This window comes from Seriola dumerili, unplaced genomic scaffold, assembly GCF_002260705.1.
Source record: "Seriola dumerili isolate Sdu_G_001 unplaced genomic scaffold, Sdu_1.0 BDQW01000312.1, whole genome shotgun sequence".
Lineage (NCBI taxonomy): Eukaryota > Metazoa > Chordata > Actinopteri > Carangiformes > Carangidae > Seriola > Seriola dumerili.
This window is the reverse complement of record NW_019174567.1, coordinates 1,499,880-1,522,757: the sequence shown is the minus strand read 5'-3', so window position 1 is coordinate 1,522,757 and position 22,878 is coordinate 1,499,880. Positions and strand designations below refer to the sequence as shown.

At 40.8% G+C, this 22,878-nt stretch overlaps 3 protein-coding genes across 3 annotated transcripts in view; 1 reads left to right on the top strand and 2 right to left on the bottom strand.

The window, feature by feature from the left end:
- Positions 1–171: 171 nt before the first annotated feature.
- On the bottom strand, positions 172–1,097 carry tmem251 (transmembrane protein 251). The gene has a single exon (XM_022758958.1). It carries the CDS (start codon positions 1,087–1,089, stop codon positions 715–717), a length of 375 nt encoding a protein of 124 aa, XP_022614679.1. The 5' UTR covers positions 1,090–1,097; the 3' UTR covers positions 172–714.
- Positions 1,098–2,926: 1,829 nt separating this feature from the next.
- trim50 (tripartite motif containing 50) lies at positions 2,927–7,216 on the top strand. Its single transcript, XM_022758947.1, has 9 exons — positions 2,927–3,260; positions 3,358–3,484; positions 3,662–3,832; positions 4,272–4,367; positions 4,740–4,970; positions 5,108–5,130; positions 5,210–5,340; positions 5,720–5,901; positions 6,568–7,216. The coding sequence occupies exons 1-9, from the start codon at positions 3,160–3,162 to the stop codon at positions 6,976–6,978; spliced, it is 1,473 nt and encodes a 490-aa protein (XP_022614668.1). The 5' UTR covers positions 2,927–3,159; the 3' UTR covers positions 6,979–7,216.
- A 7,940-nt stretch (positions 7,217–15,156) lies between these two features.
- Positions 15,157–22,878, bottom strand: part of LOC111231708 (ankyrin repeat and SOCS box protein 2-like) — a 9,204-nt gene continuing 1,482 nt past the window's right edge. The window contains exons 2-11 of the mRNA XM_022758927.1: positions 22,163–22,360; positions 21,946–22,078; positions 21,105–21,215; positions 20,733–20,902; positions 20,505–20,660; positions 19,105–19,350; positions 18,433–18,604; positions 17,139–17,700; positions 15,541–15,694; positions 15,157–15,302 (exon numbers count right to left, since the gene is read on the bottom strand). Of these exons, the coding sequence (XP_022614648.1) occupies positions 15,163–15,302; positions 15,541–15,694; positions 17,139–17,700; positions 18,433–18,604; positions 19,105–19,350; positions 20,505–20,660; positions 20,733–20,902; positions 21,105–21,215; positions 21,946–22,078; positions 22,163–22,360 (2,042 nt within the window). The 3' untranslated portion in view covers positions 15,157–15,162. The remainder of the gene's footprint in view (positions 15,303–15,540; positions 15,695–17,138; positions 17,701–18,432; positions 18,605–19,104; positions 19,351–20,504; positions 20,661–20,732; positions 20,903–21,104; positions 21,216–21,945; positions 22,079–22,162; positions 22,361–22,878) is intronic.

Below are 22,878 nucleotides of genomic sequence, written 5' to 3'. Positions count from 1 at the left end.
TTGGTCTCATTACAGGTGAGAGGAAGCAGATAAAAAAAAAATAAAAAAACTTACTCCTCCTCCCCTACCACCTCCTCCTCCAGTGAAACCTTTTTTAAAATATTTTATTTCAACATCAATATAATGGAGAAAAAAAAGTAATGTTAAGTTTATAAAGATTTTTAATTTGTTTTTAAAGTTTTCATGGTAACCAGTGTGTGTCATGTGTAAGTACCACAGAAAATCCTGCTCTGTGATTGGCTGGCAGCTCTCAGGTAACCTCTGTTCTAAATGTTAACCTGTGGTAGCCATGGCAACGGTACTGATGCTTCAGGTAAGTGGTTAAAGTAAGTGTGGGTGCTGGAGGTGCTGCTGTCACCATATTCAACACCCTCCAGCCAATCACAGCACAGCACTGTCTGTGAAGTCACAATAACAAAACAACAGGAGAAAGAGACAGGTTGCAGACTGAGGTATGAAAAACTGTTCATCCTGACAGTCGACGCTCAGGGCAGCTCCGTTGTTCCTGAGGGTTCGCACTAGGGCAGAGTCAATACTCAGGGCTGAGCTTTGGTCCTGACAGTCCACAATGAGGGCAGTCCTGAACTCAGCTCCTGACAGACAGAGCAGAGAGCTAACATCCACAGGGCATAATACTGTTGAAAAGGCACACAGGAAGTGATATCACAAACATCAACACAAACGAGCCACTGCTGCCTCTGTGATTGGTCCCCTCTACGTGTTGATCACTGACCCTGCTCTGTGATTGGCGGGTGTCTGGGCGGCATGGCGGCGGCTACACACCAGGGCAATGCAGACAGGAAGTACACAGTACCCGACGGCCCGGGGGTCAGCTCTCGTGCATGAGAACAGGAAGAGGAAGAGCTGCAGGTACGGCAGCAGGAAGACTGATGCCCACATCCAGACAGGAAGCGATGGCAGGAGAGACCAGGTGACGGCAGGGGACCTAGCCGCTGGGCCAACCCCACCTCTCTGCACGCGCTCCAAACTGCGTGTGTGCACCTCAAAGACGTAGTACACCGCCATGACACTGAGCAGTAGGTAGAGAGCCACGCCCACCCATCCCATCCTCTGACGGAAGTTCATCATCCTCCATACTGTCCGGAGATAATCAATAACCAATTAATCAATACATTATCTTTGCATGATCAATACATCACCTGTACATCATCTATACTGGAAGAAATAACAAGTCAGTTATCAATGGTTATCCCATCCTCCAAACTGTCCAAAGATCATCAATAACCAGTCAATAATCAATACGTTATGTCATCCCCATGCCAGAGAAACCAAACAATATGTGATCATCCTATGATCAATAGGTTCCTGCATTATCAAAAGTGAAAGGCAACACATCAATGATCAATACATCCTCCGTCAGTCTGTGCCATTTCAGTCCTCATAGTGTATACTGACGTCATCAACTTTACATTAACACAGGTGTGATTTCAACCCGGTAGATTAATTTTTTATTATATATATTATATGTTATTCTTATATATTTATTATTATTTTTCAGTTTTAACGCTGTTCACATGTTCAGGTTTACATGTATGATCCTGCTTTAACGTTAACATTAAATTTAACCTGACGTCAGAGTTCTCTATATATATATATTCTCTATACCAAACTCCATTAATTTTTCGTAGTTTTAACTTATCAATGTGTGATGTTTCCTGTTGACCTCCATCTTGTTTGCTGTTTATTTACTCAGACTGTAAACCTGTTAGCAGCCTGTCTGCGCGTTAGCAACCTGTTAGCAGCCTGTCTGCGCGTTAGCAACCTGTTTGCGCGTTAGCAGCCTGTTTGCGCGTTAGCAGCCTGTTTGCGTGTTAGCAGCCCACCTGTGTGTTAGCAGCCTGTAAGCACCCTGTTAGCAGCCTGTTTGTGTGTTAGCAGCCCGTCTGTGTGTTAGCAGCCTGTAAGCACCCTGTTAGCAGCCTGTTTGTGTGTTAGCAGCCTGTAAGTACCCTGTTAGCAGCCTGTTTGTGTGTTAGCAGCATGTCTGTGCGTTAGCAGCCTGTTAGCTCGTGTTTATATCGGCTCTCACCTTCCTTCGCGCTGATTCTTTCAAATTAAAATTCTGCTGTAGACTCGTTTCTAATCTACAGTGGATCCCGGGAGGTCCAGTAAATCTCGCTCCTCTCTTCCTGTTGTGTCACCTGATACCGCTGGATGACGTCATACACCGGCTGGCGCCACCTGTTATTTAGTTTAGTTTAATTTTGACCCCAATCAACATCCTGTAATGATTTTTTTTTTTAAACTATGGAGCCGATGGAAGTAAGTGTGACCATTAATAGTCTTTCTTTTGGTCATTAACACTATAAATACTGTGAAGGAGATACTGTGAATAAGTGCAGGACCATTATTTAGAGTCTGCAGTATAGAGTGAATGTCGAACTGTTTCTGCTGCCAAAGATGAGGAGAGAACAGTTCGTGTCTGATGAGTCAGTTTAAAATCAACAGTGTGTGGACCACTAGTTTTTATTTCACCTCATGTTATTCTGAGCTGAGAGAAGAAGAGTGATCAATCAATCAGGAATCAAGGAATCAAAACTGATAAATCTGACAGGAGAAGAATCTCGCCTGATGTGAGCTAGTCATTGTGTGTTGTCCTGTTTAAAGAGTATGTATGAAACCTTTCTGTTTGGTCTGTTTCCATGGAGACATTGTTTCCCAGGTGAAGGTGACTTTCAGGTGTCAAAGCAGCTGAAGCAGATTATCAGACACAAACAGTGACACACTGTTTATTAGTAATACAACATTAATAATAATAACTGGATGTCTGGATGTTTTTATTTTAAATGTAGAAGAAAATGTTTAAATATTTCAACATCTAAAATATATTTCACACATAAAGGACCAATCAGCTTCTGGCCCTGCCCACTCAGTCTGTCCAGTCAATCACATCAAAGAAAAAAGGAAAAAACCTCTGGATATAAAGAGAGTCAGCACTGCTGCACAAACAAGAGCTAACAGCAGTGAAGTGACTCTGTATTACTCTAACTGGCCTAACTGGTCTAACTGTTTTAACTGAAGTCTGGATGGTTTGTTGTTAGGAAGACTTTACATTTTAGGATTTTACTGGTTCTGGTGGTCTTGGTCCTTGCGGTTTTGGACCCAGTGGTTTTGGTCCTGGTGTTGGGGATCTGCGATATGGAGCGTCGTCAGAGTCTGGAGGAGCAGCTCAGGTGTCCTGTCTGTCTAGACGTCTTCACTGAACCACTAATGTTACAGTGTGGACACTCCTACTGCAGGTAAGATGGATGGATGGGACTCACCTGTCCTATCCTGATCTGTCCTGGCCTCTCCTGTCCTGAACCCACCTGTCCTGTCCTGTTCTCACCTGTCCAGGTGTTGTGTGCGCTCCATGACGATAGACCTGCTTGGCCAGCTGCAGTGTCCTGTATGTCGCTGTGCAGTGGACGGAGATAGTCCTCCTCCCAATGTTACTTTGGCTCGAATTATTGAGGCTCTGCAGGTAAAAACAGCTGAGATCAGTTTACCTGTGAAACTTCAGAAAACATTTGCGTCATCTGAGTATACAAATGGAGTTCATTATTATTGATATTTCATAGAAATAAAATATGTATGTCAATATTTTCAGCTTGTTAATAAAATAGAAACCATCTTTATTAACACCTGTTTGTCCTTACAGGAAGTGAGTGTTTCAGGTGGAGCTCAGCTGGAGTCGTGTCCTCAGCACCACAACCCACTAAGCCTTTACTGTGAGGACGAACAAACTGTGATCTGTGGCCTGTGTGGAAGCATCGGTGCTCACCGCGGACACAAGATCACACCTGTGAGCTCCGTCTACAGCCGCATGAAGGTACGGCACAATAAAATCAGACCTGTTAGCTCCGCCCACAGTGTGCATTTATAAATGAAGTGTTTGAGGTTGTGAGGTGTTTAAGTGAAAAGCGACATCAAAGTGTTGCTCTGATAATTATTGTTCTGACGATTACTGTTAAGATGATTCATTCTTTGTGTAACAAGTGAAACCAGGAGCAGATAAGCAGCAGCTGTTAGTTCACATCATATCATCAAACAGTGAGATTAAAGTGCTCCACTAATCAAATCTAACCTTTGTTTCCAGTTGAACAACAATAAGGTCACACGTAGTTAATGTTCACCGTAACACGACACGCTGCCTGAACTTGAAATGACCTTCCTCAGTGTCTGTGTTCAGTCCTGGAAGATATGATTCTGGTTTTAATGTGATCTGACATGAATAATGAACTTCCTGTCCCTGTCTGTCTGTGTCTCAGGAGGACATTTCCTGTCTGATGACAGAGTTCCAGCATCAGAAGCGTAAACTGGAGGATCAGATCTGTAAAATGGCGCACAACAAATCCAGGATCACTGTGGGTGATGTCATTGTACTGGTGTTGTTGTTGTTGTTCCTCTGTCAATACAACTGGAGGAACCATTAGCAAAACCTGCTGGACTAGAAAAGACCTGATCCCAGTCCAGACACAGGTTAAGTCTCACACTGGTAATCTCAGCTGTTCACATCAAAACAAACTAAAACACCAGAGTGTCCTCTTTAAACACTGCCACCTAATGGTCATATTTAGGAATGACAGTTCCTCCTGTAAGAGCCAATGATCGACCACACTGTTCGATTGATATGACAAAGAACTGAGGTGTGTGTGACATCATCTCAGTCCACTCTGAATACAGGATCTCAGCCAATAGGAGCTGACGATCTTCGCTGCTGCTCTCTGTCCAATCAGAATGAGTCTGACGTACTGAAGTGGGTGGTGAGGAAGGAGTTTGGTGAACTGCGACGCTGCCTGGAAGTGGAGGAGGCGGGATTCATGCAGCAGGTGGAGACATCTGCCGCTGTCCTTATCTCATCCCTCCAGAACCAGACGGACCAGTTAAACCAGAACCTGAACCGGCTGCAGGATGCCCACAACACCCTGCAGGACCTGAGCAACGAGGGACACCTGGACTTCATCATGGTACTGTCAGTCTTTGAGTCTCTGATTAGTCCACAATGATGAGTAGGACCCCTGGATACAAGATGTCTGAATCCAGTCAACATCCTTGATAAGGCTCATCATTGTCAATGTCTTTGTCTTTTTCTGTTTATTTACAGAAATATGGATCAATCGCTCCAAGGTAACGAACATCTCGACATGTTTTCAACCAACAATCAATATCAATAAAACATCAAGTTATAAATATTTGACGTCCTCAGATTCAGAGAGAGTCAGGAGCTCCATCAGAGGGAGGAGAGACTCTTCAGCTCCATCAACTTCAAAGCAGGTTTCAACCACAACGACATCAAACTCACCGTGTGGAAGAGGCTTCACCGAAAAGTCCTGCCAGGTACACCTGTCCCCATCCCCGCCCCTAACTGTAACTGTACTTCTAACTGTAGCTTCACCTGTACCTGTACCTGGTCCTGGTACTAGTCCCTGTCCCCGTACCCGTCCCTGCACCTGCACCTGCACCTGCACCTGCACCTGTACCTGTACCTGTACCTGTACCTGTACCCGTCCCTGCACCTGCACCTGCACCTGTACCTCTACCTGTACCTCTACCTCTACCTCTACCTATCCTGGTCCTGGTCCTGGTCCTGGTCCCTGTGTTTGTCTGACTTTATGGAACAGTTGGTTTAATGTTGTTATCAGAAAACATCTGGTTAAACAGCTGGTTGTTTCTGGTGGTAATGTCTCTATATTTAAAAACTCTTGTGTCCTTGCAGCTCCTGAGCTGTTGAAGCTGGATCCTCAAACTGCTCACCCGATGTTGGAGCTCCATCATGGGGACACAGTCGTGGTCTGTGGTGCTCTACTGCGGAGACTTCCTGATAATCCAGAGAGGTTCAGTTACAGTTACTGTGTCCTCACCAACCGAGGATTCTCCTCCGGGAAACACTACTGGGAGGTAAACTCTGAACGTCATCATCACAAGACATTCACTTATCTGTCAGACGCTTTTATCCAAAGAGACTCACTGTGAGGTTCATCAATCAAGCTTCAGAACAGAAAGAGCCTTTGGTGTAAGTACTAAGTACTACATCTATTTAATAAGTGAAGGAGATCAGGTAAAGACGTGCATTGAAAGTTCATAGTAACTAAAATGTTACAGACTAATTGTACTAACTGGAGTGAACACCATTTTCTGATTTGTAAATAGCAAACACACAGATGATTTCCCTGTGTCAGGATCTAAGTGAGTCCTGCAGGTGTGACACTGACGGACATTTAGGTCTGATGTCTCCAGTGTAGACCTTCCACATAGAGAACCGGTTTTAACTGTTCACTTGTGGTGAACCAGTTTCTACGTTCTCTCTTGATCCACTGCTGGAGGCACATTGACAGTCATGACTCTGATCACCTACACTGCATGATTGTGACAGTGATGATGGAGGCCAGAGGGCAGAATATAGTGATGACTTGTAACTAAGTGTGATCCTCCTCCGTCAGCAGTAGTTCATATAATAAGGCGCACCCTGGTGGAAACTACATTTGACTTTATCTAAACTCTGCTTCTCATGTACCTGCAGCGGTTCTGTCCTTCAGTGTTCTGCTTCCTGTCCTCTCCGTCCAGGTGGAGGTGGGTAACAAACCTAAATGGCGTCTTGGTTTGATCAAAGGAACGACCAATCGTAAGTCCAAGCTGGTGAAGAACCCAGATAGTGGAGTGTGGCTGATCGGACTGAAGGACGGTGTTTATGAAGCCTTCTCTTCACCCAGGGTGGTCCTGCCGGTGTCGGCACCCCCTCGCCGGGTGGGACTGTTCCTGGACTATGAGGGTGGAGGTCTGACCTTCTATAACAGTGACAGTCCTGACGAGCTGGGCATCATCTACAGCTTCAGGCTGGAGGTCCAAGGGAAAGTCTACCCCCTGCTGGACGTCTGCTGGCATGACCGAGGAGACAACAAACAGCCCCTTGTCCTCCCCCAGCCTCACAGAGAGCACCTCCTCCCCCTCCCCCAGCCCCAGAAACAGGACGAGTGACTGTGTCCTCCTTTATTAGACTGGTCAGTGTCAGCTGACTGACTGACTGACTGACTGACTGACTGACTGACCAGTAATTCTGTGTAAAGAAAGATGGAAGCTGCTTTTACTAATTATTAATGAGACATTTAAAATTTATTAACCAACATTTATTTTTGCATTCATTAATGAGGGTCGTCTTTTTTTATTTCCTTTTCTCGCAAAGTGCTCAGAAACAAATATCTATTAAATAATTTAATTAAAGCAGTAGTTTTAATTATCATGTTAAGAATTTGATTGTTTTCAAATCTACACTTTGTTACTTTCAATGAATTTTACTGTGAATGAACCTAAAGGTTTTTATTTTCTTGACTAATTATGAGTCTACGTACTGTCAAATATAATAAAAAATCATTTTTTATAAATTCTGTGCTGAATGTTAATGGCACTGTCTCGACACTGTGGCTCTGGCCCAATTAATATGAAAGACACGTATAAAAGTAATTTATTTAAAAACAAATTATTATTAAATACACAACTTTTTTTAATCAAAAATGCATCTGACAAATGTTATCACCAGATTTTATTGTTTATTGATTTGTGTTGTGGCTGCTGATGACACACAAGCAAACAAAGTTGTCATATATGCAATTATATAACTTTTGTAGAGTTGCCCTCAAAGAAGATACATGATAAAAGAGTTGACATTTTAGAAATGAATAGAATGATCGGAGCTGTGTAAACCTGTCATTATACAGAGTGTCATTAACTGAAAGCAGCTCTGCAGTTTATGTTTACAATAAACCACAGGTTATTTTTAAACTGAAGCTTCTGAAGACACAGCAGTGGAAAGAGAGTATTTAACAACAACCTGAATATCAACATACCACAGTATCACTAACCTGGACATTAAAGCACAGAAGTACAAACAATTTGGTTTTTAGTGTTACAAAGTATCAACCTGGATTTAACCTGGATTATCCTTTTGGAAATTATTAAAAAAGTAATCCAGTTTATCAATAAACTGGATATTAATGTAGCAGATTATGAATAATCTGAATGTAAACATGCCAACATATCAATAACCTTTAAACTGAAGTGTTAAAATCCTGAATATTAAAGTATAGAAAAACCTTAAACTTAACATACCAATATGTCAATAACTGAAATTTATTTATACAGTGCCATCACATACTGTATGAAAACATGTATGACACATGAATCATACATGTATACATACATGTCAGACTGACCCTAAACACAAACACTGAGGGCAGAACCAAACAAACAGCAGCTTCATCAACTGATCAAACAATTGTTTCTGTGCCAGTTATTTTTGTTGCTGTTATTGTTGTTGTTGTTCTTGTTGTGGTTGTTGTTTTTGTTGTTGTTGTTATCCTCCTGTGTTTGTACTGTTCTCTTCTTTCCTCAGCTGTTTCCTAAAAATAGAAAACATTTAAACTAAAACCAAACAGTGGAAATATTTTCAATTTTGTTTTATTTGTAGTAGTATACTAATATACCTGGAGTAGTATACTGATATAGCTGAGGCCTGTACTACGAAGCAAGTTCAACATACCCAGGATAACTTTTACTTAACTGAACCTAACGTTGACCGTCCTGATCACCTGTACTACGAAGCAGGTTATCACCTGGCTCAGTTAACCCTGGGTTTACCTGTCCAGGTACAAGCGCCTTCATGTGAAAGAGGCAGAGTTGTTAATTATAAGCAACATGGTCTGAACCATGAATGAAGTTCTTAATAATATGAGAAGAAATGTTGATACTTGCCGATAAGATCGGTAAAAGCAGCGTCCTAAAGTGACATTAAACAAGGAGAAATGTAACAATATGATCACATGACTGGAATAAAAAATATTATTTCAATGTCAAATATAATTTCTGTTAAAGTCAGACTAAAGATATATTGTAATAAGTGAATTAATTATCTTCATGTATAATTTTCACTCTTCAGTCTGATGATGAACAAACTGTTCTGAACATGTGATACAGAGAAAACAGTTAAAGTTCATGTCAGACTGTTTCTGCTGCAGAGGAGAGGAATAGGAGAGGAAGAGGAGAGGAGAGGAGAGGAAGAGGAGAGGAAGAGGAGGAGAGTAGTTGAAATGTTCATTCTAATGATGAAATAATTAACAGTGTGTTGCTAATTGTTCTAATCAAAGACATCAGAGGTTCAGGTTTCTCTCCAGTCGTGTCACAGAGTCTCCTCATGTTGTTCTGAGCTCAGTGATGAAGAGGAGAGTAAAAGCTTCATCACTGGCAGGAATCCTCCATTAAAGAATCTGTGTTCAGGTCAAATGAAGCTCTGACAGTGATTAGATTTTATTTAGTGATAAACTGTGAATTCTGCAGAAGCTTTGGTTTAAAACCAGAGAGACACATGGAAAGACTCAAACAGGAAAACGATTCCACTGATCTATATGTTATATCTACTGATCGTTATTATTGATCACTTTATTGTGAACTCTTTTGTCCCTGTCAGGATCCTGTAGGAATGATGACTCAGTTTTTCCAGTGATCTGATTGGTCAGTAGTTTGGCTGTTGACAGGTTCTGATCTGATCCTCTAAGTTAACCTGCGCTGGAGCAGGTCAGGAGTTCACCATCAGTTACCATGGTGATTTACCTCGGTAACAAGTGAACCACTGTCGTAGGACTGAAAGACTGAAAACACAGACTTAAACCTGAAGTGACCTCGATAACCTCAGATCCTGCTTCGTAGTACAGGCCTCTGGAGTAGTATACTGATATACCTGCAGTAAATGAAGAGAGTTTTATATTTGAAGCAGAGATTTGATGAAACCATGACTCACTTTTTCATTGATTTGTAACAGACTGTGATGATGATCAAAGAGACGGTCAATAATACAGAGAAGATGATGAACATCAGGATGGACAGATGTTCAGACTTCACAGCTGGAACAGCAGAGGGCCACACTGCAATACAGCACCAAGAAGAAATCAACTGTCTATAATGTTATATGTTAACATGTTCATGTGTTTGTGTGTTAACATGTGTATGTGTTAACTCGTTAACATGTTAACATGTTAAAGTACAACGGTCTTACTCAGGATGGACACGTGTGAATTCTCTGTCTCTATGTTTAAAAAGCAGGATCATGTATAAATCTAAACTCTGAACTCTTTGGCCAATTAGAAACCCAGAGAATCAGCTGTCTCTCTGATGTGGACACTTTACAGCAGGGTTTGATTCAGTGTTGTGTTTTTTTGTGTTTGAACGTTACGATAATAATGACTTTTCAAATCCATTATAGGATTACATCACTGATGACATCACTGAAACCCACAGAGTGTCCTCGTGTCTCTCATTGAGGTTTCAGATAGAAAAACAGGATTAAAGTACAGAATCATTAATCAATATGATCAATACACTGAAAATCTACCCAGCATGCATTATGTGACCTTTTTCTGCTCCGGAAACATTATTGTTGATTTATGATTATTATTTATTATTCAAGATGGATCCCATTGTGACGGTGGGGCGTTCACTGATCTCTGGCTTTATTATGACCATTAGATCAGTTGCTACAGATTATAATCTGACTACGATGATTAGTTCGTTTCTGCTGTTGAACCTGGGAGACAGTGAAGGCATCATGAAGACCATGTGAAGAGTTTAATCTGACGGATTGTCAGATTATCAACCACAGAGGCGGGGATGGGGTTTAGAGGCTTCTGATCTTCTTAACAAAGATAATTAAACTGTCAGATTATTGCCAAAATCTGATCCCACCCACACAGTTAATCTAACATGCTGAGGTCAAAGGTCAAAAAAGTCTGAAGAGCCTGAAGGTCAGTTTTTATGTAATTTCACCATCTGCTAATTAAACATCAACAGGATCAAATAATCAATAATGTGATCAATAACATAAAGTCAAATTGTTTAATGAAAAGGTGTTGAAATCCATTTTGATTATATCAAACAGCTGATCACATAATATTGATCATTGAGTGACAGGTAAGGTACACCTGGACAAACATTCACACCTGTGTTTACCTGCATTACCTGTGAACATCAGCTCTCTGGGGGGAGGAGGAGGGGGAGGAGGTAATAGGATGTAACAACGGCAGCTTTCTAGACACGCCCCCCAACTCACCTGCAGACAGACAGGAAACAGAAACCAGGTGATCTTAAATAATCATCATTTAATTATTAACTTTTTATTTAAACTTTTCTGCCCTGGGTTTTACCTGTCAGGTTACTCACAGTCTGCCCTACCTTACAAGTGTAGGAAGTACCTGCAGACAATACTCAGGGTTTAACCCTTATTTAAAGACATTCATTACTGGATCAATTGGTTTTAACATTGAAACACTATTGATCTGAAATATCAGCTAAAGTGAAAGAACACTAATCAATCTAATTAATATTGTGAAGGAAACAGCAGCAGAGTCTGTGGGAGCAAAGGTTCGTTTAATGGTAAATTATAGATGTTTGACGAGCTGTGATGATATTAATTAAATAATTAATTAAAATATGTCATTGTTTATCAGCTGAATGATTCATCAATCATTAATAAATAATTTACTGATGCTTCATAGATCAATAATTAGACATCTTCACCACGCGTCTGTGGATGTTACAGCTCATCAACTGTTAATTAAGTCATTAATTACAGACTGTAAATAATCTAGATAAAATAACCTGGACCAGACTGACTCAGTCTAAGACCTGGACTTCATTCATTTAACAGATCTCACCTGGAAGACACGGAAAAACAGCATGAGGAAAAAACTCAACATCATCCTGAAAACACTCAGCAGACCTGATCCTGGATCAGTCCAGATTAGTCCAGAACCAAGACTGAGGATCAGACCAGAGACCAGATCAGTCAGCAGAGCTGTGGTCCACGAACAGACACGGCTTCATGTCCGTCTGATCCAGATCGCAAGAAGAAGTGAGGAGGGTGTGTGTGTGTGTGTGTGTGTGTGTGTGTGTGTGTGAAGGGGGTTCACTTTTCTTCTTCCCTGAACAGATGAAAAAACAGCTGAGATGGTGTGTTCAGGTACAGCTCCGTATTATTACCATTTTAGCAGGAGACCTGTCATCTCTCCATCATCCTGTCAATTATTTTTGTTGTGATGTAGTTCATGTGTTTTATTAATGATGTAAATAAACTTGGGTTGTGACTTACTACTTACTGCTGGTTGTTGTGTTGTTGTTCTTGCTGTGTTGTTATTGCTGTGTTGTTGTCATGTGTCATTGTTATTGCTGTGTTGTTGTGTTGTTGTGTTGCTGTGTTGCTGTGTTACTGTTATTGCTGTGTTGCTGTGTTGTTGTGTTGCTGTGTTGTTGTTATTGCTGTGTTGTTGTGTTGTGTCATTGTTATTGCTGTGTTGTTGTCTTGTTGTGTTGCTGTGTTGTTATTGCTGTGTTGTTGTGTCGTTGTGTTGTGTCGTTATTGCTGTGTTGTTGTTATTGCTTTGTTGTTTTGTTGTTGTGTTGTGTCGTTGTTATTGCTGTGTTGTTGTGTTGTTGTTATTGCTGTGTTGTTGTGTCGTTGTGTTGTGTCGTTGTTATTGCTGCGTTGTTGTTATTGCTGTGTTGTTATTGCTTTGTTGTTTTGCTGTTGTGTTGTGTCGTTGTTAATGCTGTGTTGTTGTGTTGTTATTGCTGTGTCGTGTTGTGTCATTGTTATTGCTGTGTCGTTGTGTTGTGTCGTTGTTATTGCTGTGTCGTTGTTTTGTGTTAGTGTTATTGCTGTGTTTTTGTGTCTTTGTGCTGTGTTGTTGATATTGCTGTGTTGTTGTGTCATTGTGCTGTGGTATTGTTATTACTGTGTCTTGGTGTTGTGTCGGTGATATTGCTGTGTTGTTGTGTCGTTGTGCTGTGTCGTTGTTATTGCTGTGTCGTTGTGTTGTGTCATTGATATTACTGTGTTGTTGTGTCGTTGTGTTGTGTCATTGTTATTACTGTGTTGTTGTGTTGTGTCGTTGTTATTGCTGTGTCGTTGTGTTGTGTCGTTGATATTGCTGTGTTGTTGTGTCGTTGTGCTGTGTCGTTGATATTGCTGTGTTGTTGTGTTGTGTCGTTGATATTACTGTGTTGTTGTGTCGTTGTGTTGTGTCATTGTTATTACTGTGTTGTTGTGTTGTGTCGTTGATATTACTGTGTTGTTGTGTCGTTGTGTTGTGTCATTGTTATTACTGTGTTGTTGTGTTGTGTCGTTGATATTACTGTGTTGTTGTGTCGTTGTGTTGTGTCGTTATTGCTGTGTTGTTATTGCTGTGTTGTTGTTATCGTTGTGTTGTGGCTGACAATGTGTGTAATGTGTTAACTAACTTTAGACCCAACTCTAATTCTAACCTAACCTTATCTTAAACCTAATCTTAATTGGAACTCTAACCCTAACCTAACTCATTATTGTCATGTGTGATGCATTCACTGACCTGCTGTGTGAGTCTGTAACTCTGTTATCAGATTGGGGTTATTTGTAGATATTTGTATTGAAATAGTTTTAAACGTATAGATATAAATGTCGTTCACTGATGAATAGCCTCGGGTTCATGAGCAGTGATCAGTGAATTAAACTGTCAGACTGCTTTAATTAAAACCACCTCAGGTCCCTGTAATGACACGTGAAAGTATCTGATCTCTGTTTCCGTGGAGACTCTGCCCATTTCATGTCTCATAAACACACTCAGCTCTGACATCACTGTGTGGATATTGATCCAGCTGATCATTAAACTGATTGATTATCCTGTGACTCACCAGTGACTCTGTCTCAGAGGAGTCAGGGATCAGACTGATAATGGATGTGACTACAGTCACATCTTCATCATCATCATCATCATCAATATAAAACCATGATGCTTTAAATGTGAATGTCACTCAGTTCATCTTCCCTCAGTAATGGCTTCATGCTGATTGTGTTAATTAGATGTCTCCATGTCTCTCAGCTTTGTTTATTTTAGTTCTTTATTGACATTTTTGATGGACATTCATCTACCATACAGATTGGTTACAAACTGTCATTTTGTCTGCTTTTTTGTTTGTTTTGTTTTTTTAAACAAGCAGAACACTAAGAGACAAGAGAAAACAAAAACAAACAAACAAAAAAAATCTGGTAACAACCTCACAAGACCAGTCTCTGCAACATCAGTAATAATTATGCTGAATATAAGTCAAGTGACCAAAGCCACATTCACAATTTGTACATAAAAAACAAAACAAAAAATTAATCAAAAAATAGCCCTGAACAGTCCTTGATACAATCAGAAGACCCTAGACATATTGATCAATGATTATAAATAACCCATGCTGTTATATGAATAGTTCACATTGCCAATCAATCAGGATACAGAGATCTATCATCACTGTGTTCAGTTACAGGTGATCCAGGTGAGTTCATCAGCACCAAAGCCCAAAGTAGATATTATCAAAAGGTGAGATATACATAAAATGTAAACCAAACATTTATATCACTGTTTCTCTAACCAAGAAAAAATGGGCCCCAAACTTCATTAAAGAGATCCTCTCTCCCACAGTGAATACGTCACACATTAAATCTATCCACTCGTTAAAATTGGACATAGAGGAGGATTTCCAGTGATGTCAAATAATTCTACAGCCAGTAACCACAGCTAGACAAAACCACAACCTCCTGCGTTGTGACAGTTTGATATTATGTGGCAAAAACCCAAATAAACACAAAGTGGGATTTGTTCAAATGTGTTCCTAAAACCTTATTCAGAAAAAACACAAGCTCTTTCCACATAGTGTCTGCAACAGGGTACAACAGTGCCCACTTCTATCTCCAGCATGTGTTATTGTCACTTAGTTTTAGTTTTGCCAGTTTGCAGTGGGTCCAATTGCTTTTATTGAAATTTTATAAAGTATTATCTGAGCTTCGTTTGTTTTAATAAATTCTTCACAGACACTGAAGGTTAATTACAAATGCATTGGGGTTAGACTAATGTTGTAAAACTGATCTTTTTCAGTCCATCAAAATTAAAGAAATAACGAACATTTCAGGTGTTTAGGATAGAGGAGCTGACGCTCCCTGGACACATATGGAAACAGCTGGAAACAACTAGAAAGAGCTGATATACACATTTACAAGTGATTTCATCAAACAGCTTTTAGTTTTGAGAGAAACTGCAGTTAAACAACATCAGCTTCAACCTGCTGAATGTCTAAGATTCCAACAGTCTCAGTTGTAAGTCAGCAGTCGTCCAGCAAGCCCTCTTGGTGCTGCAGGAAGCGGATCAAACCTCCAGGAAGCGTTAATTTCTTCACACGTCGACTTCCAACCAGCTGCAGTATCTGCAGCCTGCAGAGCTGCATCAGTGGCCGCGGGGGAGCTGGAACAAAACACAAACCAGTAAAACCTGTAAAACTACCAGACAAACCAGTAAGTGGCTTGTTCACAACTGTGTAGTAACATCCAGTCATATTCACGCAGGTGTTGTCTGTGGATATTTTACCTGTTTACATTCATCTTGAACTAAAACATTCATGTGTCGAGATTCAGTCTAAACTCCATCAAACAGTCGAGGCTGAATTCAGTTATTATCAGTTATTGATCAGTTATTGACTCACCTGCTTTCTCCTTGATGACACTCCAGTCAGAGTAACTGTCAAGGTGTTCCATCAGTCTGGAGCACAGAGTCACATGACCAACGTAGTCCAGTAGGATGTCAATGATTGGCCCCGCCCACCGACAGATACTGGGGACTGAAATCATCTCACAGAACTGTAAATCAATCAATCAATCAATCAATCAATCAATCAATCAATCAATCAATCAATCAATCAATCAATCAATCAATCAAACATCAATGTAGATGTAGCCCGTTATTAAACATTCTAAACCTGAAAGGTCACCTGAACGCCTCTCCTCAGCCATGTTTTAAATGTTTTAAACTCAGGTCACCTGAACTCAGCAGGTAGGTTTGGTCTCAACATTGGTAGGGACGCAAGAATCCCGCCTCCGTCCAAGACAAAGAGATTGACATTTTAATGACGTCAATCAAACAGTTTATTAACATATAAGATCTGAATTTACATTCAGGAATACCTATACACAAATGTAATATTATGTACATGTGTTGAATTTCCATAAATGAAATATGTGTACGTATGAAGTATAATCATATATGTATTTAAAGTATAGCCTATATATGTAAAAATTACATATGAAACCTATTAGAAATTGGAACAATATCATATATTGACATATATGTCTACCTAATAGAAACATGTATTTTCATATGTCTGTTTATATTATCGGCATAAACAATGTTACATGATCACATCCCATCCCAAAGCCTGTAAGTATACATTATATATTGAAATGTAAAAGATAGACCTGTATGTTTAAATTTAATAAGACATTATTAAGAAAATCATACACAAACATATATAATTTCAATAAGAATATTGTTTTAATAAAGTAGCATTTTACTATGAGTATTTGATATATGGTATAAACTTATATCTTCATATATCCAGAGGATGTATATATGTCATAATAATATAGCCTCTTATAGGTGACACATGATAACATCACATGTCATTTATATGTCATAAGGCACAGTATAGTGCAGCGTAAAAAATGTCAAAAAATGTCATATTACCAGGAGGAATAAAACCTCATAGTATAGTAAGACATAAAAACGTGTATAAATGTAATACTATACCAAGGTATAAAAATCAAAAATCATTGTAGAATACTAAGGCATAAAACATCATAGTATAGTAAGGCATAAAACGTCAAAGAACATCAAGTGTACTAAGGTATAAAATGTCAAAAAACTGCAGGTACAGTATGTCATAAATGTCATAAAACGTAATAGTTTAAGGAATAAAATGAATGGTCATAGTATAGTAAGGCATCAAACGTCAAAAAATGTCCTAGTATACTTAGGCATAAAAAATTTTATAGTATATTAAGGTATAAAAACGTCATAAAAACGTCATAGTAAAGGAAAGCATAAAAACATCATAGTATAATAAGTCATAAAACACCATCGTAGAGTAAGGCATCAACCGTCTTAGTATACTTAGGCATAAAAAAAGTCAAAGTGTAATATGTCATAAAATGAAAAAAAACGTAATTGTATGCTAAGTTATTAAACATAGTAAGACATAAAAAGTCATAGTATAGTAAGATATTAAAAAGTCATAGTATTGGTCACCTGAACGCCTCTCCTTGGCAGCGTCTCTGTCAGGTCGTCCCTCTCTGATCGGGTGGTTTTTATTGGTGGATGAGGTTTGTTGCCATAGACACATCCAAAGCAGGAGAGGGCGTGGCCTCCGTGGTCCAGCAAGTACTTGAACATGGTAAGGTACTTCATGGAGAACATGTAGACGGCGGGGAAGGTAGTGGGGTGAGTGGGGATTGAGGCATTGATGTCTGCTCCATGCTCCACTAGCAGGGTGACAGTCTGGATGCAGCCCAGCCTCGCTGCCACCATCAGCGGCTTGAACGCGTCCAGGTTGGGGTCAGCACCAGCTGTCAACAGCATGCGCACAGCGTCGATGTTATTGTTGATGACAGAGAAGTAGAGCGCCGTGCTGCGGCGGTCCTCATACAGCTTTGATCTTTCTTCAGACAGCTGTGCATTTACGTCAAAGCCCGCCTCAATCAGAGCCTCGAGCACTTCATCACGGTTACGCTCAGCCGCCATGTGGAGAGGGCTGATCCCGGTCCGCCTGATTCTGGCCTTACTGGTGGCTGAGATCAACAAGGACACTATACTGGAAACAGGAGACACCACAGGATTTAGCCCTGACCCACCCCTGACTGACCCCTGACTGACCTGTGACCTTGAGCTAACATCAGCTGACAGGAAACCAGCAGTAACCTCCTCACATGTACTATTTACTTTCATAATCAAAATGTATCTCAAGAGACCTGTTGGTTAAATAAAGGTTAAATAAACAAAATGGGACCTCACTTTTTATTTTTCAGTATTATTTATTTAGTGAACAGATTTATTTTCACCTGGATTCTTTATGTTTATATTCCATATTTACCTTTGTGCCAGGTGGTGCCTTTGAGTAAGTTTGGACTAAGTGGATTTTAATATTCGGTGCTATGCAGACAACACCCAGCTCTACACAGCTGTTGATCCTGAGGACCTTTGTAAACCTCTGTACCTGGACAAACAGAGATAATTATTATTATTATTATTATTATTATTATTATTATTATTATTATTATTATTATTATTATTCAGATAGTTTGTCCCTCTTATTAAATTGTAGTGATCAGTTATCATTATTTCAATGTTAAACCCTATCACATCAGAACCTAAAAAAATCTAGAACCATGCTGGTTTTGAACCTTGTCAAGTACATATCAGCAACACCTCTCTGGTCTGGTGAAATCCAGTTCTCGTTCCCCCACAAACATGGTCTTTGACATCCTCAGGAGGTCAGCAATTATTAAAAGATATTAAAATGAAGGTGATAATAACAAGTGCCTACATGTCACTTCCTCTCTGGGCAGCAATGTGAAGTGGTAATAATCCGGTCTTTCCAGGTTTGTTGGCGTCTGCGTTTTGTGAGAGGAGGAGCTTCACAATTTCCTCATGTCCATTTTTAGCAGCTTCATACAGAGCGGTGGCTCCATCAGCAGCTTGACTGTTGATATCTGCACCTGCAGAGAACAGGTAAAGCTTCAGGTGGACTGTAAACATCATTCTGAAGTAGCAGTATTTAAACTGATACCTCTCCACTGGCCCCAACCACTAAAAGTGTTATAAGAAATTAGTGTTTCCCTCATCAGTGGATGTGGGCCGCCGGTGGACAGACATTTTCAGGGTCACAAACCACTTAAAGAATCCTGAACCAGAAGCAAATCAAGCCAGTTGTGTTATTGCACAATCATGCACATGCATAGTATAAGTATAACCTGTGAGAAGAAAAAGCATTTTAAACAGTTGGTAATTTTGTACATGCACTTTTATTTCCCAGTGACAAGTGCAGTTGTGACTCCACCCTCTCATTAAGATATGAGCCTGGTCTTTTTCCCAAGGGCATTGCCAAGGTGGCAGTCGAATGGCAAGACTTGCCTACTTTGGTAGCAGTTAGCAGTAGCAGTAAAACAATAACATTAATAATAAACAATAACAATAATAAACCCTCTGGTGAGTTTACCATGTTTGAGGAGGAAGCGCAGCGTGGCGGCCTGCCCAGTCTGAGCAGCGCTGAACAGTGGTGAGATGCCATACATGTTGGTGAGGCTGTGTTTGGCTCCAGCCTTCAGCAGCATCTCACAGATCTCCACGTTGTTTCGAACCACAGCTTCCTGCAGTGCCGTCCAACCCTGAATACAGTGAGTGTTTACCGCAGCTCCATGGTTCAACAACACTGCCACCATCGCAGCACTGTTCCTCTCACAGGCTGCAGAGGAAGGCATGAAACGTTCAGGGACAGGTCACGAAAAAACACCACCACACATCCACAATCCTGTTCTCTGATTGGCTGTCAGGTGTCTTTTAAAATAATATAACATCACTGAAGTCAGTTAACCACTGTTCTAAGTCACAGTTTCACGTATTCAGTACCACCATTTACCCTGAGTTTAAGTGTCAGGATTGGCAGCTACTCTGAGTTTCGGTGTGAGGATCAGGACTTGGGATTGGGACTTGAATGGACCTACTCTGAGTCTAGAGGCAGAATAGGGGATGGTAATCTGTAATGTCACAGTGGTAGCAGGAAAGGGCAGGGTGAATGAATGCAGACTCAACAGGCTGATCCGGTGAAGAAGTTTTAATAGCAGGCTTACAAAGTCCAGGTCATAGGTTAGGGTGACCAGACATTCCTGTTTTCCTGGGATAGTCCCTGTCCTTGGTGGCCTGTCTCCAGCTGGAGCTGTCCCCACTGTAATTGTGAATTAAGAGCAGACCAGAGAGAACGAGGGGGCAGCGGAGCAGACGTCTCATGTTGTGTTTGTTTAGGCCAACAGAGGGAACTGGCTGCTCGCTGCAGCTTCATATCACTCTTCTTCTTCCACTGCCAACCTGCATGCCTGCTTTTCAAAAAAAATACTGCAAAACTGTAAAACTCCACCAGAAACGATCAAGTGTCAAGTGAATCCACAAAAAAAAGATGACTTTTCAAGCCAGGAGGTAAGCCCAGGGTCAGAATCAGGGTCAGAATCACACTCAGAATCAGGGGAAGGGTATGAACCAGGTGACAGGTACAAATACAAATACAGTGCATAATTTTTAATGTAACATATTTGTTTAGCAGGTGTGATGTGGGCCGCTTCTGTAACTGGTTTTACAAATTGTAGATGGAGAATATGACTGCCTGAAAAACAAATCAGTGGAGAGGAAGGAGAAGTGGAAGACTGAGGGAGGAGGGGAGGATGAGTGAAAGATGAAGAGGAGGAGAGGAGGAGGAAGAGGAGAGGTAAAGGGATGATTACAGAGCTGCAAGTTTATTCTTCTAAACAATAAAACAGAAAAATGAAGCAAACAATGTGAAGTATTGTATCTAATACTGAAGTGTTTATTACTAAAGTCTGGACAGGAAAGAGAAGACAGTGCTACCTTTATAGAGTGGAGTCTCTCTTTCGTAGTTTGTGATGTCAGGGTCAGCTCCATTTTCCAGCAGCACCTGAACACATCGTAGCTGGTCTTTGCTGACGCCAACCAGCAGCGCTGACTCTCCACGCTCCGTTCGCTTGTTGATCATCCCAGGCTGAGCTGAGCACAGAGACACAGACAAATTTCTTCTCTGCTCTGGACTGTGATGTCTCTGTCTGGGTGTGTTTCTACCTGACAGCAGGACTCTCAGACAGGTGTCCTGGCCGTACCACGCCGCCTGGTGAATAGCAAGCCAGCCTGGTTTACTCGGCAGCATCAGGTTTGTTCCTGGACTCATCACTAAAGCTTTCACTCTGCTCGCATCTCCAACACTGATCGCTCTGAACAGAGGCTCCTCCTCCCTGCAGGGAAAATACCCATCAGACACCTGTCCCACCTATTCCCACCTGACCACACCTTTTCATGGACCTTCCTGTAATAACCAGTCATACCTGATGGTTTCCCTTATTGACGTGATACATGTGAAACAACAGGTGACAGAGATGAAATGACAGGTGATACGGGTGCTTCCACGCACAGACCTGGTTTATGAACAGAACTTACTCCTCAGGTTCTGGAGCGATGTGAACCAGAGTGCCGTCAGCTCTGCGATAAGCTACCATCCTCTTCCCTGATCCCGTCATGAAGCGACTGACTGTCCCATCAAACGTCTTCCTGCCAAAACAGCAAGACAACAGCCAATCAGAACACAGAGACTGATTCAACAGTCAATCAGAGCACAGAGACTGATTCAACAGACAATCAGAGCACAGAGGCTGACAGCTCATCTGTCTCAAAGTTAGACCTGGACCCAGAGCCATTCTCTGTGTCCTGAATCCTCACTGACAGTTAAAATAAAAGAGTAGAAAACGTTCAGTTCACATTCAACTATTAGAACATTAAGTTAAAACTTAAGAAGGAATCAAATGAAAAACAGAAACATACATTAAAAAAAATGAAGAAGATGAGATGTGATGAAAGTCGAGCTCAGACGTATAGAAGGTATAGAAGGATGACTAAGATCATTTCACACAACTGAGTCAAGTTTTCTTCTCTTTTATTTTCACCACTGATTTTAGTCCCAGTTTAACTTTCACTGAGGATTCAGGACTCAAAGGATGAATTTTGGTTCAGGTCTAACTTTAAGACAGATGAGCTGTCAACCTCTGTGTTTTAGTGCAGGATAATCCCATGTATGCCTGTACTTATTTACATATACAATCATCTGCCTGAGCTGGAGCCATCTCTGTATTTGTTAAATCCGACCACAATCGCAATCTTAGTTTAAACCTGAATCATCAACACAGTCTTTGATATGAAGCATTGTCACTCTGAATTCTCTAAGCAGAGTCTCCATTTCTTCAATTATTCGGGAACAAGAGATGAACTGTGTGAGATCACGTACAGATCAGGAGGCTTTTCACTCGGAGGATTTGGAGAACTGTAATGAACAATGGTCTGGGCTGCAGGTGGATTATGGGACGTGTAGTTTGCAGGTGGATTATGGGAGCTGTGTCTGGGTTGGTTGGCGTCTCTGGCTGCAGGGTTCAGGCTTCTGTCAGGTTGGTGAGGAGGTGTGAGGGCAGGAGCCGTGTTGCTGGTTGGGTTGTCGGTTGCATTGCAGGTTGCGTTGGCGTTGCTGCAGTTTGCGTCGGTCAGGCTACGCTCGATGGCAAGCTGTAGCAGTTCATCCTCGCTCAGGTTACTGTAGAGAGAATAATCCTCGAAGCCCAGAGCTGCTGATCCAGAGCGAGAGATGCTGGCTGCTGCCATGATGGAGGACAACTGAGTTTCACCGTCAGGAACAAACTGAAGAAAAACTAATTGAGACAGGATTAAAGAGGATCAAAGAGTCTGTTTTCAAAATCACATCCGGCCTGTTTCAACCAGGCTGCTATTTTCTTTTTTTTGTTTTGAGCTCAGATCCTGAAGAGGAGATTTGTATTGATGAACTCCTTTTGATTTGCTGATATAAACAGAAACTGGACTGAGAAAGAACCACAGATTCTACATTTATTTGACATTCATTTGAACTCAAAGCTATGAGTTTAATTTGTTTGCTGTCAGAATATTGTTTATGTGGTTTCTAAGGCTTTTATGTGTCTGTATATTTTCTTGTTGTAGAGAATTTGAGCAGCAGCGCAGATTTAAAAATAAACACCACTGGTCTTTTTTGGAAAATATAAAGGTTTGATTTCAGTGTATGAAAAATCACAATTCTTATTTGTAAATTCTGTATCTTATCAATCTACCAAATAACTTCATAGTGTTGGACAAATAATGTTGTATTTACATTAATCTCATGTAGATGAACTGAAATCCAATAAAAAGACAGAAA

What these genes read in the sequence shown, in the direction of transcription:
- tmem251 (XM_022758958.1), bottom strand. Translation starts at nt 1,089, where the DNA reads ATGATGAACTTCCGTCAGAGGATGGGATGGGTGGGCGTGGCTCTCTAC.
- trim50 (XM_022758947.1), top strand. Translation starts at nt 3,160, where the DNA reads ATGGAGCGTCGTCAGAGTCTGGAGGAGCAGCTCAGGTGTCCTGTCTGT. An exon ending in TGTGGACACTCCTACTGCAG is followed by an intron (nt 3,261 to 3,357) that starts GTAAGATGGATG and finishes TCACCTGTCCAG; the next exon opens with GTGTTGTGTGCGCTCCATGA. An exon ending in CCGTCTACAGCCGCATGAAG is followed by an intron (nt 3,833 to 4,271) that starts GTACGGCACAAT and finishes TCTGTGTCTCAG; the next exon opens with GAGGACATTTCCTGTCTGAT.